General features: G+C 33.9%; 1 protein-coding gene across 10 annotated transcripts in view; it reads right to left on the reverse strand.

The window, feature by feature from the left end:
* Nucleotides 1-2497: 2497 nt before the first annotated feature.
* X11Lbeta overlaps nt 2498-16142 on the reverse strand; it is a 414506-nt gene continuing 400861 nt past the window's right edge. For all 10 annotated transcript variants that reach the window (XM_067785169.1, XM_067785166.1, XM_067785167.1 and 7 more), the window contains 3 exons: nt 12905-13672; nt 12679-12819; nt 2498-5295 (listed from right to left, as the gene is read on the reverse strand). In XM_067785169.1, coding sequence (XP_067641270.1) covers nt 5224-5295; nt 12679-12819; nt 12905-13672 — 981 coding nt within the window. In that variant the 3' untranslated portion in view covers nt 2498-5223. The remainder of the gene's footprint in view (nt 5296-12678; nt 12820-12904; nt 13673-16142) is intronic.

A 16142-nucleotide genomic window follows, 5' to 3' on the forward strand; every position in this document is an offset into this window, starting at 1 on the left:
GCACAATCTTCTGTGTTTGATTTGTGCTTTTGAGTCATATTTGATATTATTTTGGAGACGTCCAGTGACGGGTTTTAGTGATAGCGATTTTCAGAATCCGGCGGCTAATGGTTGTTGAATTTTCGAATGAAGAAAGTATTTTTTGGTAAGCATGTGAGGCGATAATTCAAATGTAAATAGTATTTTAAAGGCAAGGCTACGTGACGCATTGATTTTTAAAAAGTACTGAAGAGGATTAATTTGATATCACATAAATTCTAGTAGGTATCATTTCTAACATACAATTTTTTCTGATGTATTTTATTTTATAAAAATTTCTTCGAATTCTTTATAAAAAAAAAATATTGTTTACCTATGTATATGCACAAGAATGACATAAGATTAGTGTGCGCATTCGTCAGATGCAATGTTCCCAATTTATCAAATAAAATTCAATTAGAGATGGAAACTCGTACCCAAATAAAATTGTTTGGAATTTAATAAAGAAAATCAACGGACCATTTTTAAACCAGGTTAGGTTGTGTGGCAGCGCAACTTACAACAGTAAAGCATCTCGCTCGTCGCAGACGATGTGGTTGCTGCCAAAAGAGCACGAAACTTCGAGCAGGTACAACTTGAACAAAACAAGGTCATGAATAATGTAAATAATTAGATGAAGGACTGACCATTGAGGAAACAAAGCTATATACAACATCGGCATAGAAGAGAGTATATATATATCTTCTTAGCATACATGTGCTATAAGAATCCATCCGACGCTGAAAATAGGGGATCTCTTTTCTGAAAAATGGATCAGGGAGTTGATTCCCGACGTGAATCCATGCTTGAAGCGTTGACAAACGTTCAGCGTTCTATCAGTAACCTTGAGGCCCATCTGCACGAGAGCAGATTGTTAGTACCCAAGCGGAAATCCGAGTTTCATATAGAAATTGCTATATTTGGGGATAACTCATTTTAAGACAATTCGGCGGAATCGAAACATTGTTAAGACATTCGTTCCATAGTTCTTGAGCTGTCTCAATAAATAAATAGTTATACTAGAGATCAAAATGATCGGGCAGCTTGGCTGTTAGCAGGGATCTTATATGTATATTCTCGCCGAAGGAAAAATTCATAAATATTTCGGGACCAATTCGGATCTGACATTTATACCTTTTTGGACCAGTTTTTACACTATTTCGACATCCATGATTCCGGCTAAAAATTCCTGAGTTTTATGAGTTCTATCTAGATCTGGTAACTCCTTTATTTTCGGAAATAGGTGGTAAATCTACTTAAGTAGTTTTTGTGACGTCATTGATGATTGTGACATCATTGGTATGTTTGCGCTTATTTTATATCAAACTTGTTGCATGGCTTGGGTGTAGTATGTAGGCAGTTATAATAATTGTATGAATACTTGTATTAACTATTTATTAGCATGTATGTATGTATGTACGTAATTATGTATATAATAGCAACTAAGCTAATGCTAGCACTGTAAGGACGAATTCTGCAAAAGGTCAACATGTTCTCGATTGATTTTCGTTTGTCTTTTTTTTCGGTTGTGTTTAATGGTTTGCGGTTTTTTCTTTCAAGTTTTTTTTTATTTAATTGTTTGCATATAAATTGTGATTTCTTGAAAGTGGTAAAAGTGCGCTTATGAAAAAAATTTGTTTCATAAATAATTTGTTTGTATACATGCGGCATTCCATGAAAAGTCAGCCTAACAATGGATTTTGCAGCACTGATTTCGCACTGACTTTATACCGAAAAAATTGCTGTGATTTGTATATTTTTAAAAATTTTTTTAGTGAAAAAAAAAATATAAATTTTTGAAAATTTCAAAATAAAATTTCAAATACTCTGCTTTCCAAAAATTTGATTTTCTGAAAGAATTTGTTTTTCCAGTCCATAGAAAAATATGAATTGTTAATAATTTCCAAATTTTTTTTTTATATATTTTTGTAAAAATTAACCTTTTTGAAAATTTCGAAAATCTTTTTTAGCTTAGGGTTGAGTATTTTTGTGGTTTTTGAATATTAAAAAAAAAATTAAGCAAATAATAATTTATTTTATATTTGATTCTCACATTTTCAGAATTTTTTTTTAAATTCTCAAATACCTATGCTACAACTAAAAATAAGTAAATTTTAAGTTTACTCTCTTTAAGAGATAGTCATTGGTCTATATGAATTGGATATATGAATTTTTCAAAATTTGGAAAATATTTTTATTTTAAGGTTGAGTATTTTTGTGCTTTTTAATGATATTTTTGAAAGCAATATTTCATTATTTTTATTTTGTTTTAAAATTAATGAAAATTAAAGAGTAATTTTCACTTTTTCAGAATCTTTAAATTCTTTAAATTCTCAAAAATGCTACTACCAAGATATATACACAAGTAAGTTTTAAGTTTAGGTTAGAAAGTCATTGGTCATAAGGCTATATTTTTCCACTTTCAGAAAAGATTTCTGTGATATATATCTGTTTTTAAATTTTTTACAGTGCAGGGAAACATGCATTTTTGAAAATTTCTAATTTTCTTCAAATATTTTTTTTTTTTAATTTTTGAAGTTTAATTTAGTTTTTTCTAATGAATGGGAAAATATTAGCTTTTGAAAATTTTGAAGTTATTTTTATAATTTTTATTGCTTAAATATGAATTTTTGGAAATTTCGAATTGTCTTTTGCTCAAAGACTTTTATACAAGCACTAGGCCACACAAATATAAGCATAAAAATTTTAAAAATGATTTTGAAAAAATTTTTTCATAATAGTTTGGTTGTATTGTGATTATTGTGTTTTTTGCAAATTTTTTGTATAAAAAAGAATTGGAAAAAAATACTGTACTTTTTATTTTTAATTTAAAGAGAATTAAGAAATTATTAATTTTTCAGTATTTTTTTTTAATTCTCAAAAGTGCCTCCACAATTATAAATTTTAAGTTTAGTCCACTTATGAGGAAATCATTGGTAATTGGCCTATAATTTTTAACCAAATTAAAAAAAATTCAAAAAAGAAAATACGTAAGTTTCAAAACTTCATATTATTCAATTTGCTGAAAGAAGAAAAATTTTAAAGGAAAAAAATGAATAAACTTTTGCGAGGGTCACAGTGAGATGTGCCAAATTCTGCCAAACTCGGGTTGCAAAACCCATTAGTAGGTTAAGTGGGCATGGAATGCCTCATATCTTTTCATAAAAATTAAAATAATTTTTTCAAAAACCCACTTTCAGCACTTTCAAAAACAGCAGTTCATATGTTTTCAGTGTAATATTTATGTTCGAATTTATGCAAGTACGTATATGCAGCAGCGAACAGAAAAATAGCAAGGACAGTTTTTTTTTTCAAATTTCGTCAATATAGTTTTTAATTGTTATTTATTTTTATTTTCGATATTTTAAAAAAAAGCTTTTATGAATTTTGTAACTTAAACTAAACTTGGAAAAATTGGAAAATTGGAGAATGTTTTGGGAAAATTAAAACCTTTTTTTTTGGGGTTTTCAGAATTTTTTGGAGTATGCAGTTTTAACGCCAATTAATTTTAGTCTTACAAAGTTAAAATTATAGGCGTCTCAAAATCCTCATTGATTTTTGATAATTTTTTTCTGAAGGGTGTTTTAGACTGTCCTCCACACAAACCACACAAAGTGAAACAATTTTTTTGATATGGAAGGAAATCTGAAACACCAAGCGGGAGGAAAAAATCAATGCGAGTTTTGAGATATCTGTAACTTGTACTTTGCTAGACCAAAATTGATTGGGCTACAAAGCGCCGTACTAAAAAAAATATTCAAAGAACTCCACATTAATAGCTCGAAATTTATGAGGTTTTCTTTTCTGGAAACAAATTTTACCCTCATATTGCACTCTTAAGTGCTAACTTCTGATCTAGGTTACCTGGAGCTCTGCAAAAATGCTGAGTTTGTAAATAATGGTACCCCTTTTCTAATGCAATATGAAATATACAAACTTACGGAAGAGCTGTGAATAACCAACAGGCGACATTATTTTCAGAAAAGAAAACTCCATGAATTAAAGATTTCTCGAATTTTCTAAAACGCGTTTACGATTGGTTTGCATAGTTTTAGTTACAAACTTCATAGACATGAAAACAGGCTAACCCTGCATATTTTTTTATTTATAATTAGAGAATTAAAAAAGGAGCACTTAATTGACGCAATTTGATAAAATTGCCACTGCTATTTTTCTGTTCGCTGCTGTATGTTTGTTTATATTAATATTTACTATATATTTATATGTTTATGTATAACTCAACACTATTCAAATAGTCTAACAATTAGTATAACTAACGGTTTTATATTTTAAACTTTTCATTAATTTATTTTCAATTTTGCTATGTATGTGTGAGTGTGTTTGTATATTTATACATATATGAAAAAAATGCGAGTTAATGTTTTGAATTGGCTGTGCTTGCTGCATATCTCTGATGTAGTTTGTAAGTATGAGTGTGAGAGTGTGTATTCTTGATTTTTTATTAATTACAGAGAAGGCTATTTTATTTATATAGGCAGCTAAATGAGGGAGTACATACATAGAATTCTTGTTTGTAAATTTCGAAGCGCTGTAGTAATTTTTTTAATTTTAATTTTTATTTTAATTTAAACTTTTCTTCAGAGATCTAGGCTTAATATTAATTATTATTATTTTACTTCATGCTTAACTGTGTGCTGCTTGTGTGTATGTTTTCGCGTAAGTGTTTCAAGCATGCAATTTTAGTATCAATTTCACTTTAGCAAGATTTTTTTTTAGTTTTTTTGTATTTTGTTTGTATTAAATTTATGCTCTTAACTTTTATATATGCAAATACATATATAGTTAATACTTGTATGTATGTATGTATGTATTTATCAATACGCATCGAACATTATTATTTATTACATTTGCTAATGCTAATGTTGTTGTTGTTGCTGCTGTTCAGTATAGTTAACAAACTGCAATTTACAATAAATAAATAAATTAAATTTTCTCTTATATTTTTGTTTTTGCTTCTCTTTCTTGTTTCGCATAAATCATTGGGTTATACAGGTGTGAAATTTCGCTTAAAGTTCTAAAAGTGTCTGGCAAACTATTTATATATAAGTTAAATTATTTTTTTTTAGCATAACAAATATTTATATATTTTAGCCAATTGTTTTAATTTATAGTTTTTATTATTTTTAATGTTTTATTTTTATTTTTTTTAATACATATTTATTTTGCATGCGGAAACGTTTTGCCTTAAATATAGATTGGGTTCTCCTGGCCGGTAAGTAATCGGAACATTGATGTCGGCATAGTTTTCATTAGAATCTAAAATTAAAAAGAAATTTGAGAAACGTGTATTTAATAAGCAAGACATATGAGCCTGCCGCATAAAATTGTCTTGTTATTGATATTAGTGAAAAAGTACAAAATTTGCACACGGCGATGGTTACTAGGACATGTTTCACTTCATCATCAGGTGTTGAGTTTGGTACTCGAATACCAGTATGAACGTTGCAGATTTCAAGTTCAAAACTCAGCTCCCTAAAAGCTTGCTGATGAAGAAATGAAATTCAGAAACATGTCCTAGTAACTATCGCTGTGCGCAAATTTCGGAATTTTTCTGTAAAAAAAATTATAAATAATAAAATAATAAATAAAAAATAATGAACAGCATTAGCCTGGTGTCATTGGGCCACTTGAGGGCAGTGCGCTGCCATAACGCCCAATTATTATCAATGAAGAAATTTTAAAAATTAATGTACATGGGATAAATGAGAATAAATAATTTTTATTTTTTATTTTTTTTTTTAAACGAACAGTTTTTATGATTTTAATAATCGGGGATTGCCCATATTGCTTTTTTAAATGTATGAAAACATTTTTTATTTGAAGCAATTTTTTTAATTTTATAATTTATGCAAATTATATGCAATGTGTAAAAGATTAAAATATGCAAAAAAGAAGGCAATTGGGAAAAACTTTACAACAGGCATGACGTAGCTGAATGCGTTTACAACCATTTCAACTATCGTAGGAGTGAGAGTTCGACTCCCACTCCCGGGAGAAAAGGCTTTGAAGAGATTTACAAGGTATAATCGAAACAGCTGTCGCTTTGTCCGTCCTGATGTCACGTTGTTTAAATTTTTCCCAAATTATTAAATAAATTATAAAATTAAAAAAATTGCTTCAAATAAAAAATGTTTTCATACATTTAAAAAAGCAATATGGGCAATCCCCGATTATTAAAATCATACAAACAGACAAAATTGGTTAATCGTTGTAGTTCTATAAATAGAACGAAAACAGCAACAAAAACCAAAGTTTCTTTGAAAACCGCCGTACCAAGCATAGCTTTAACACATAATTGCATACGAAGTATGCAATGTGTAAAAGATTAAAATATGCAAAAAAGAAGGCAATTGGGAAAAACTTTACAACAGGCATGACGTAGCTGAATGCGTTTACAACCATTTCAACTATCGTAGGAGTGCGAGTTCGACTCCCACTCCCGGGAGAAAAGGCTTTGAAGAGATTTACAAGGTATAATCGAAACAGCTGTCGCCTTGTCCGTCCTGATGTCACGTTGTTTAAATTTTTCCCAAATTATTGAACAGTTTTTTAATTTTCTTAACAAAACTAAAAAAAATAATTCATATAAAATCAATAAAAATCAAGTGTTGGATTTCTTAGTTATGAAAATAAGGAAAAGTTTTTTCTTTTAGTTTCCAAGCAAGTGGCTTAAGTCCTAGGAAGTTTCTAGTATTTGCCAAGAGGACGGAGTTATTTTATAACATAGATCCTGGTTTTTGATAGGGTTTTTCAGTTTGGTCGTTAAAACAAACTTCTGGTAACACTACGGACTCATTCAGTCTATGTGAGGTCCTTATGGACTGGCCGGTTCAATGAACAAAAGAACGGTGTTTAGGCAGGATGCCTAACTTTTCCGCATTTGAGTGCGATCCCCCTAATGCAACTCAGCAACTCGATACTCGAGACTCGATTTAACTTATAGCCACCCACACCATCACCGCCCTATGTATGCGCATGCACGTGTATGTGTGTTTTGTCAGCACTTATGCACATGCATGTCGGCGTTTATGTGTGGGTGACTTTCCCCTCCGAAAACGGAGGATTTTGCGGGCCAACGGTTGTCGCCTTCGATACAACCGAGCTCTTGGATTTTAGCAGCCGTTCTGCACACATCTGCCACCAGCGATCTCTACCGTATTTTTTACGTTTATTTAGGTAATATTGTAACCGTTGATATTTCTACATTTACCCAGTAAATCATATATGGCTAGCCTGGAACTAGACTGGTCTATGTAACATTTTTTCAGAAATCGAGATATGTACATTTTTGAACTTGAAAGAGATAAATTTATCCGTGCAAAATTGATTTTTATCTTATTTCTCTATCAAAGTATACAAAAGATAAAAATATCACTTTAGAATTCACGTCCTTTTGCCATTTCAAAAGTGGTCCAACTAGCATAGACTAACATAGACCAGTATGATCTTACAAAGTTGTTGAAACTAAGCTGGTCTATGTGCATTATGGTTACAAAAAATCGATTTATTTGAATCATAACTGGTAACACTGTAAATGTCATTGTCATTCATTAAATCAGCTGATATTATCTTTTGTCAGCAATTGTGTTTGCAGGTTAATTTGCGTGTTTTGAATGAAAAGGAGACATTTGAGTAACAGTGTACATACAGGCATTGTTTACTATATAGTTTGGCAGCTTAAGTAGAGGTTATGTTGCGAATAGAGTGGAAGGCAGAGGACTAGGCAGTCGAATGTCATATAATGAAGGAATGGTGTTCGGAGATTTTTCAAAGTTAAAAAAAAAAAATGATAAAAGCTTTAATATAAATAAAACTATTGTTTTAATAACAACAAAAACGCCATATATATTATGTATACATAAATTTGTAAGGATTATCTCACTTTAAAATTTGAATTAAATAATCTAAAGTTTTGTTTTGAAACTGAGTCGAGAACTGTGCGTGCGAATGTGCGAATTTTCACCGATCAGCTGTTAGTTGCGCTACTTGGTAAAATTTACAATGCATACAGGCTTCTTAATGAAAAGCCACAGACGCAGACCGACCAACCATGTCTGCACGAATGAGACTTATACTCCGAAACGCTACCATCCATAATTATAGAGAAAGTGACTCTGGATCTGAAGATTTTGGCTCTAGTGATGAGCAATATTTGTATGTACCTTCTACTCATGAGGTAGATTCTGATGAAGGTATTTACCTATTTTGTATAAAGTTTGTGGTCTGTTCGGGCTGATTCCATACGCACAGGTTACTTGCAAGCAGACACCTGCATGACATTGGAAACCGCTTATCGACCTGTAACCTAGTAAATGTTATATTACTTTGTCTAATGACAAATACGACTTTAGATTGATTTACTTCTGTATCGAGGTATCTACTTACTTTTTTTTTTTTTCAATTAACAGAAACAGTGGAGTTAATTAATGAGAGTATGATGAACATGGGAGAAATTGAAGAAGTTGCGATGGACGACACAAAAAACAATCAGCCCCCGCCGCCTAGAGGACGAAAGAAGCAGAGGCAAGAACAAACTTAGGGGAGAACTGAAAGAAAGCGAAAAAGAGCAGCAGGTCAATAGTACATTAACACAAGAGGAAATGTCATTCAGGCGAAAGTGTTTGCGGCTATCGACTGTGCTTGTCGACTTAAGTGCATTGAGAAAGTGGCCCGCCCATTCAAAAAGATATTCATGATGCATTCTACAAGTTAGGAAGCTGGGATTCTCAAACTGTCTGGTTGTGTGGTGCAGTAATCCTCTCAGCGAGTTCTTACAGAATTTCACATCAGATCAGGGCAGCGACATACGCGTTTTGAAATTCAAAAAAATGCAGGACATAAGAAAAATGTTGAAATTTGTTCCACCGATTCACCAACCCTTTTACCATTCCCTTCCACATGAAAACCGCAGAGGTGAAACAGAAAACAATCCAGAAGATTTTCGACCAGCCCGCCGTGGAGAAGACAAGGTTACTGTTACTTTTAATGCAGAGGTGATCATTTACGAACACTTGTATGTTAGTTTTTTAATCAAAGTACTTACTTTCACATATCTTTTGTTGTTTTATTCATATTATTTCCAATTTGTAGTTCAACCTTCCTTAAAAATTTAAAATTCTAAAGTGGTCTATGTAACAAGTTTTTTTGTTAAAAAAAATATTATATAAAAAACGTTTCTATAATAAGTTTTTTTTTAATGCAGAATATTAAGTTAGCTATTAAGCTAACATAATAATATACAACATTCACTTAACTTACAACGACAATCGCACACTGCATTAAAACGCGTTTCATCTGTTTTCTCAACTTTTGTATTTTGTTACATAGACCAGTTTAGTTCCAGGTTAGCCATATATTATAACGAGAAATCTCGTCTATTTGCTTATTTCTCTCTTCTATACGCATATTCCCATTGAGATCGATCCCGGTGTGCCCACCTACCTCCAGGAGCAAACGCACCCCGGCGGACAAACGGAGTTTTTTTTAGTTGTCTTAACAAAATTTTAGTAAAAACCATATAATATCAAAAAAAATCGATTTCTTAGTTTTGAAAATTTATATGTTTTTTTTAGTTTTTCAATAGAATTTTTTTTAAATAAATTTTTTTAGTAATAAACGAATAGCTTTTTGGTTTTCTTAACAAAATTTTATCAAAATTCATATAAAGTCAATAAAAATCATGTATTCGCTTTCTTGGTTTCAAAAACTTTGCTTTTAGTTTGTAAACAGAATTTTTTTCTAAATTAACATTGTTTTCATAATAAACGAAGTTTTTTTACTTTTCTTAAAAAAATTTTTGTAACATTCATGTAAAATCAATAAAAATCGAATATTCGATTTCATAGTTATCAAAATATGGATTTTTTTTTAAAGAATAGTTTTTTTTAAATGAACAATTTTTAATAATAAACGAACAGTTTTTTTTTAATTTGCATAACTAAATTTTAATAAAAATAAAAAAAATTAATAATAATCAAGTTCTTGATTAGTTGTCAAAATAAAAAAGTTTTAGACAATTTTTTTTTTGGGTAAAATTTTTTTTTTTAAACTAAATTTTTTTTAGTTTTCTTAACGAAATTAAAAAACATATATATATAAAATCAACAAAAATTAATAATTTGGTCTCTAAGCTATAAATTTTTGAGACAATCAAATCTTACAGCACCGAACGGAAAAATAGAATGGCCATTTTTTAAAATTTTCGTCAGTTAAATTTTTATTTTCTATACCTTAAGAAAAAACCAATCTTAAAAACGGTTAAAAACGCGTGACGATTTTGCGAAAGTTTCGATTTTTTTTATTTTTTTTGAGTATGCTCCTTTGTAACCCGATCAATTCTAGTATAGAAATGTACAATTTATAGGACCCTCAGGATTCGTATAGACTTTTGAAAAAAGTTTTAGATTTTCTTGCATATAAAAGAAGAGCAAGTCTAAAACACTCTTTGGGAGCAAAGTTGCCAAAATCAATGCGACTTTTAAGAGACCTTTAAGTTTGTATTTGTAAGAAAGACTAAAATCATAAATACATAGAAGCTTTTTTTGTAAATATTGGAAATAAAAAAGATGAGAATTTATTTATCGAAATTTGATAAAAATTGCCACTGTTTTTTTCTGTTCGTTGCTGTTAGTCTTTCCACATTGCTAGCGAGTGAGGAAGAAGAAGAACCCAGTACCCTACTCGCCGATGATGGTAAACATGTTCCAGCACCCGACTATAATGGCAATATTCTGGCTAAAAAATCATAAGTCGCCCATTAATGACAAACTATCCGCCGAGCTGTACAAATACAGAGGCGACGAGTTCGTAAAGAACAAGCGTCCAGTAGTATGCAAAATATGATCGGATGAGTACATGCCTCTATATTGTAATTTAAGTGTGCTCTACTACCTAATTCACAAGAAAGGCGATCCCACAAACCGTGCGAATCACCGGGGAATCAGTAGTGTGCGAAAGACTTAAGCCCATAATTAACGAACTGCTTGAACCTTATCAGTGCGGCATCATCAGATCAGATCTTCACGGTGGCCAGATCCTCCAGGGAATACTCGCGATAAGAGAATCGACTATGATCATATTTTTTTGTCTACTGCAAAGCAGCTTTTGACAGTACGAAAAATAGTTGCTTGTGTGGTGCTATGTCTGAACTTAAGTTCTCTGCAAAGTTAAAAAGACAAGCCAACTTCCTTTCGTACACTGAAAGGAATGGTGCTAGTACAATCAACAAATCGGTTCTGTTGTTCTTGACTTAACGGAGATTCGGTGAAATTGAACGAATTATGGTTAATTAGACGGAGTTCTTTGTCAAGCGAACAAGTTAGTTTAGTCATTTCAACAGAAGAGAAATTGTCTCTCTTAAGTTAACAAAATTCTGTAAAATTGACAGATTCCTAATCAATCTAACTGATTTTTTTGGTAACACAACTGATCTCACTGGTCATTTCAACAGCGATCAACAGTCAATACATGGGCAATTTTCAAAGAGAATTTTATGCTCCCTGCGCTCTCTACTTTGTACTTATGTATGCTGTGTACTATTTACGTATGCATATGGCGGCCGCTGTGGTGTGATGGTAGCGTACTCCGCCTATCACACCGAAGACCCTGGGTTCACACCCCGGGAAGAGCAACATAAACATTTTAGAAATAAGGTTTTTCAATTAGAAGAAAATTTTCCTAAGCTGGGTCGCCCCTCGGCACTGTTCGGCCAGCACTCCGAGTGTATTTCCGCCATGAAAAGATCTCAGTGAAAACTCATCTGCCTTGTAAATGCCGCATCATAGGTACTTTCGTACAAAGCTGTCGCAACAACTTTTTCTGTTAATTTGACTACTAAAACGGTCAATTACGAATCAACGATTTGTGCGCAGTTGATTCGACATCTTGTTGCGATGGATAAAAATTGACAGAAATTTCGGTTGAATTGACCCGTATTTCGGTAGATTTTTCTTGATTTTTCTTTTTCTTTCAGTGTAGGTAAGATTTTTTAAACAATGCTGGAGTAGATAATTCTAGCGGCAGAACTTAACCGTAATAGTACAATCTATTATAACTGGCGTATGCTGATGATATTGACCTTAGCAAACGCGGCGTGAGTTCTGCATTCCTCGAATTAGATAAAGAGGCAAAAAGGTGCAAATGAGGACAACACGAAGTACTGGCTGTCATACAAGAAAGAATAGGGGCATTCGCCCCTTAGCAGCCACGATACTGTTGACGGATATAAATTCGAGACTGTAAGGGATTTCGTCTATTTGGGAAACAGGATTAAAAGCAAAAACAATGTTAGCTAAGAAATGAAATGGAGAATAACTTTTGACAACAGGTGTTACTTTGGACTGAGTAGGCAATTAAAAAGTAAGGCTCTCTCTCGACTAACAAACATCACCCTCAACAAGTCGCTCATCATACTTGTTCTGATGTTTGGGTCGGAATCATGGACGGTGTCGAGAGAAGATAAGATGGCTCTTGTAGAGTTCTCCACATGTTTAGAAGAATTAATAAGGATGAGTTGCATGAGTTTGACGCAGATACAAAAATAGTGTAGATTTTAAAAATATAATTTTATTTAAAAAAATTTGGAAATGATGTGTGGGCAAAGTGGTTAAAAAATCTTTAAAATCTTTGATTATAGCTTACCTCGCCCACTGAAGTCGCCAGCAGGTTAACGATCTTTTCATGTGGTACCGCGACCACACTTTGGTTATTGATTTCAATGATACGATGGCCCACACGCACTCCACCACGTTCGGCGATGCCACCACGCAGCAAACTGCAAATCTGTGACGTGTCGAAATTTTAGGCATCATTTAAAAATTGAAAAATATTCTAGTTCAGCTCTTTTCTTAAATTTCTAGATACTTACCACACCATTTTGTACGCTGAAACCCAGTTGATATTTCGTGTTAGGACGCTTGATTTTCACCTCCACCACAGGTGCGCATGGCACTACCGTAAATTTGACTACGGTTTGATTTTTTGTATTCTTTATATAAGTTTGACAAGTGGAAAGCGGCAGTCCAACCAAACTCAGACCATTAATAGCAATTAGCTGATCGCCAATGTTCAATTGACCACAACGTGCTGCAGCGCCCGATGACATAAGATTTGCAATGACAACAGTTGGCAACATTGAACCCCAACCACTTTCCACAATCACCACACCCAAAATTTCACCTTTCGCCTTCGGTACGACCACCTCTTTTTGTAATTCCTTCTTTGCAAATATTTCCAGCTCATCACCGAAAATCTCTTGACTATTGAGCACTTCTTGATAATCCATTTCCTTAACGAAACTATGATCTTCAATTCCATTCGCCTTTAGGAACTCCATATAGGCCACTTGGAAAGCTTGTCCAATTGACTGTGCAATAAATTGCGCTTCATCACTTTCGAAGACGTGACATATCATTTTGGGTGTGCGATTCGGTTTTGGCGCATCATCAATATCCTGCGGTACGAAACGGCGTCGTGCCATCAAAACGACGAGGTCACCAATATCTGCTATGTAGGAAATTGTGCGTAGCGCATGATCCATCATGATTTCTTTGAGGTCCGTATTGAGTACCATTATTTTTTCTGTTGATATGAAGAGATCCACTTCGGTACTGGGTTGTACATCGCCATCGGGAGCCTGTGTGGTCGAGGATGAGAAAAGAGATATTTTTCATTGAGAGAAAAATGTGAATAAAAAAGGTGGATATGGCGAAATATGTATGTGAGCAATAACCACTTTTTTCAAGCACATGATAGCATGAGAAATGAGTCGCAAACTTACCAACGCCTTCACATCGCCAGCAGAGTTAAGAATGTTCATGAAAATACAAAGAAGCATAGATATTTAATGTTAAGAATTACACACAAACTAATGTACTCGGATTGAACTATTAGCTAGAAATAACAAAAAAAAAAAAATGCTACAAAGGAGGACTTTTAAATTTCAAAGCTCTGTAAGGGAGCTCCTTGGAACTACAATTCGAAGGACTTAAGTTCTTATTCTACTTTAGAGGTTTCTTCGCTGTGCTTCAATCTCAGTAATGGAGTAGTAAATTCACGCAATGGCAATTCCATGAAATCTTCGAGCAGATAGTCTCTAACGAATAACCGAATCCGAATATTGAATTGGACACCATTGAATGTTAGGTTAGGTAGACATGGCATGTGAGCAAATTTCCAGCACGCAGCGGGTTAGGGGGTCAGAATATACCCGCGGTAGGTATGCCTGTAGTAAGAGGCGACTAAAATACCAGATTCAAGGTTGCAGCGCAATATATAGCTTCTCCAAACCCAATTGCCAACTTCACCTATCCGTGGCGAATCCTGTTTCATTAACAGCCGACGCTCTGGTGACTCCTCATGAATCTATGAATCTTAGTGGTGGGAGGGCGGTATGGCCAAGAAGGTCACATGTGGTCATAACAAATCGTTCCCGAGATGGTCGGGCTTGGTACCGGAACGTACCGTATCTGAATCCAGCAAAGGACCATGAACATTGATAACACTCCCAAAGGCCTTCGGGGAGTGTCCTTATCGCCACAACAACAGCAAATTTCGAGGGCTTCCACAGTTTTATCTATAGTGAATGCCCTCACTGAAGGCCGGGTAGGGATACATTCGTCCAACCAGATGTTTTAATTCCTCTTTAAATAACTTACTTTCAGACATGAACTTAAAAAGAAGCAAAAGATCTACTCTTCTTACCTTCGCCAGTCTATCGCAAAAACGTGAGCCCAAAAATCTTGTTATTATTGTAGGGGCAAAAAACTCCCCGATGGTTTGAGGGACTATTGCCTATATGGGCAGTCCTTTGCTGGATATAAGTCCGGTTCGCTCCAAAACTAACATCTTCTGGTACTAGTGCTAGACCTTGCCCTACTGCCGCGGAAACGATTTGTTTGACCCAACAAACACTAACGTCGTCTCTTTCGAGATGCATGCCTTACCGCTAGAGTATTCCAAGCCGCTTAATCCACCCGGTAACTTTACGCAGTCTCAGCAGAGAAATTGATGAACTGACCCCTTTCTACCCTCATAGCCTTGATCCTTATTGTTTAAACATATTGTTATCAGCAAATTCATTACCTTTGATAATACTGTGCCCGCGAAGACTGGCACTCTGTATAATCAATCTCATTGAATAGGTTACGTTCTTTGAACAGTTAAGTCTATGTACAAAATGATGCGGGTTCATATCCGCCCACACACATGTGATTTCTTGAGAACTCACGCCAATTTTCTAGTGGGGAAGTTTATGCACCTCCAACAGCATGAGAAGACCTTCTTCTGGGCCGGTACCAGTTCAAAAAGCTGAACGGAAACAGTTTGCCGGCCGGAAACTGAAATTGGAATCTAAACTGGCGTTTGGGCCGTAACTTAAACAGAAGCGAATAGATCAAGCCGAACCAAATTCGAAACGGAAAGTGAAATTTTATTGTACTTAGATGCGAATTTATTTACCAGCCGAAGCCCGAAATCAATAGGTGGATAGGAATTTGCTTAGCATCCGAAAACCCGTTGAAGGCGTAAAGCCTATTCGAAATTAAAGCATTGTTAATCGTATCGAAACAAAAAGCTGAAACCGGAAACAGCACCGGATGCAAACAGAAACTGGTAGTACAGCGACACTGGCCCGAACAGAAGTTTTGGCGCAAATGGGAATCAATTTACCAGCTCAAATGAAAAAAACTGGGACCGAAAGTGGAACAAAAACTGGAACAATAAATAAATGCAAGGCGCGGTATACCTCCGAAGATATTTGGACCGAGATTCTCTTCCAATTTGCGTCATGCAAATTGGCGGAACGGGATCTACATGTTTTACGCCGACTACAAGCGGCTTCTGCAAGACAGATGAGTTTTCACTGAGAAGCTTTTCATGGCCGAAATATACTCGGAGTGTTTGACAAATCACCGCTGAGGGGAGACCCCGCTTTGGAAAACATTTTTCTAATTGAAAAGACTTGTTTCGGATCTTCGGTAATAATAATGATCGTAATAATAATAATAATTAAATAATATCAATGCCAAAAACCTGAACCGAAACCTAAAATAGCGGAACTAGAACCTAACCTGGAATCTTGGACTTAAATTTATTTGTTGCAGACT

Source organism: Eurosta solidaginis, chromosome 4, assembly GCF_040869045.1.
Source record: "Eurosta solidaginis isolate ZX-2024a chromosome 4, ASM4086904v1, whole genome shotgun sequence".
Taxonomy (NCBI): domain Eukaryota; kingdom Metazoa; phylum Arthropoda; class Insecta; order Diptera; family Tephritidae; genus Eurosta; species Eurosta solidaginis.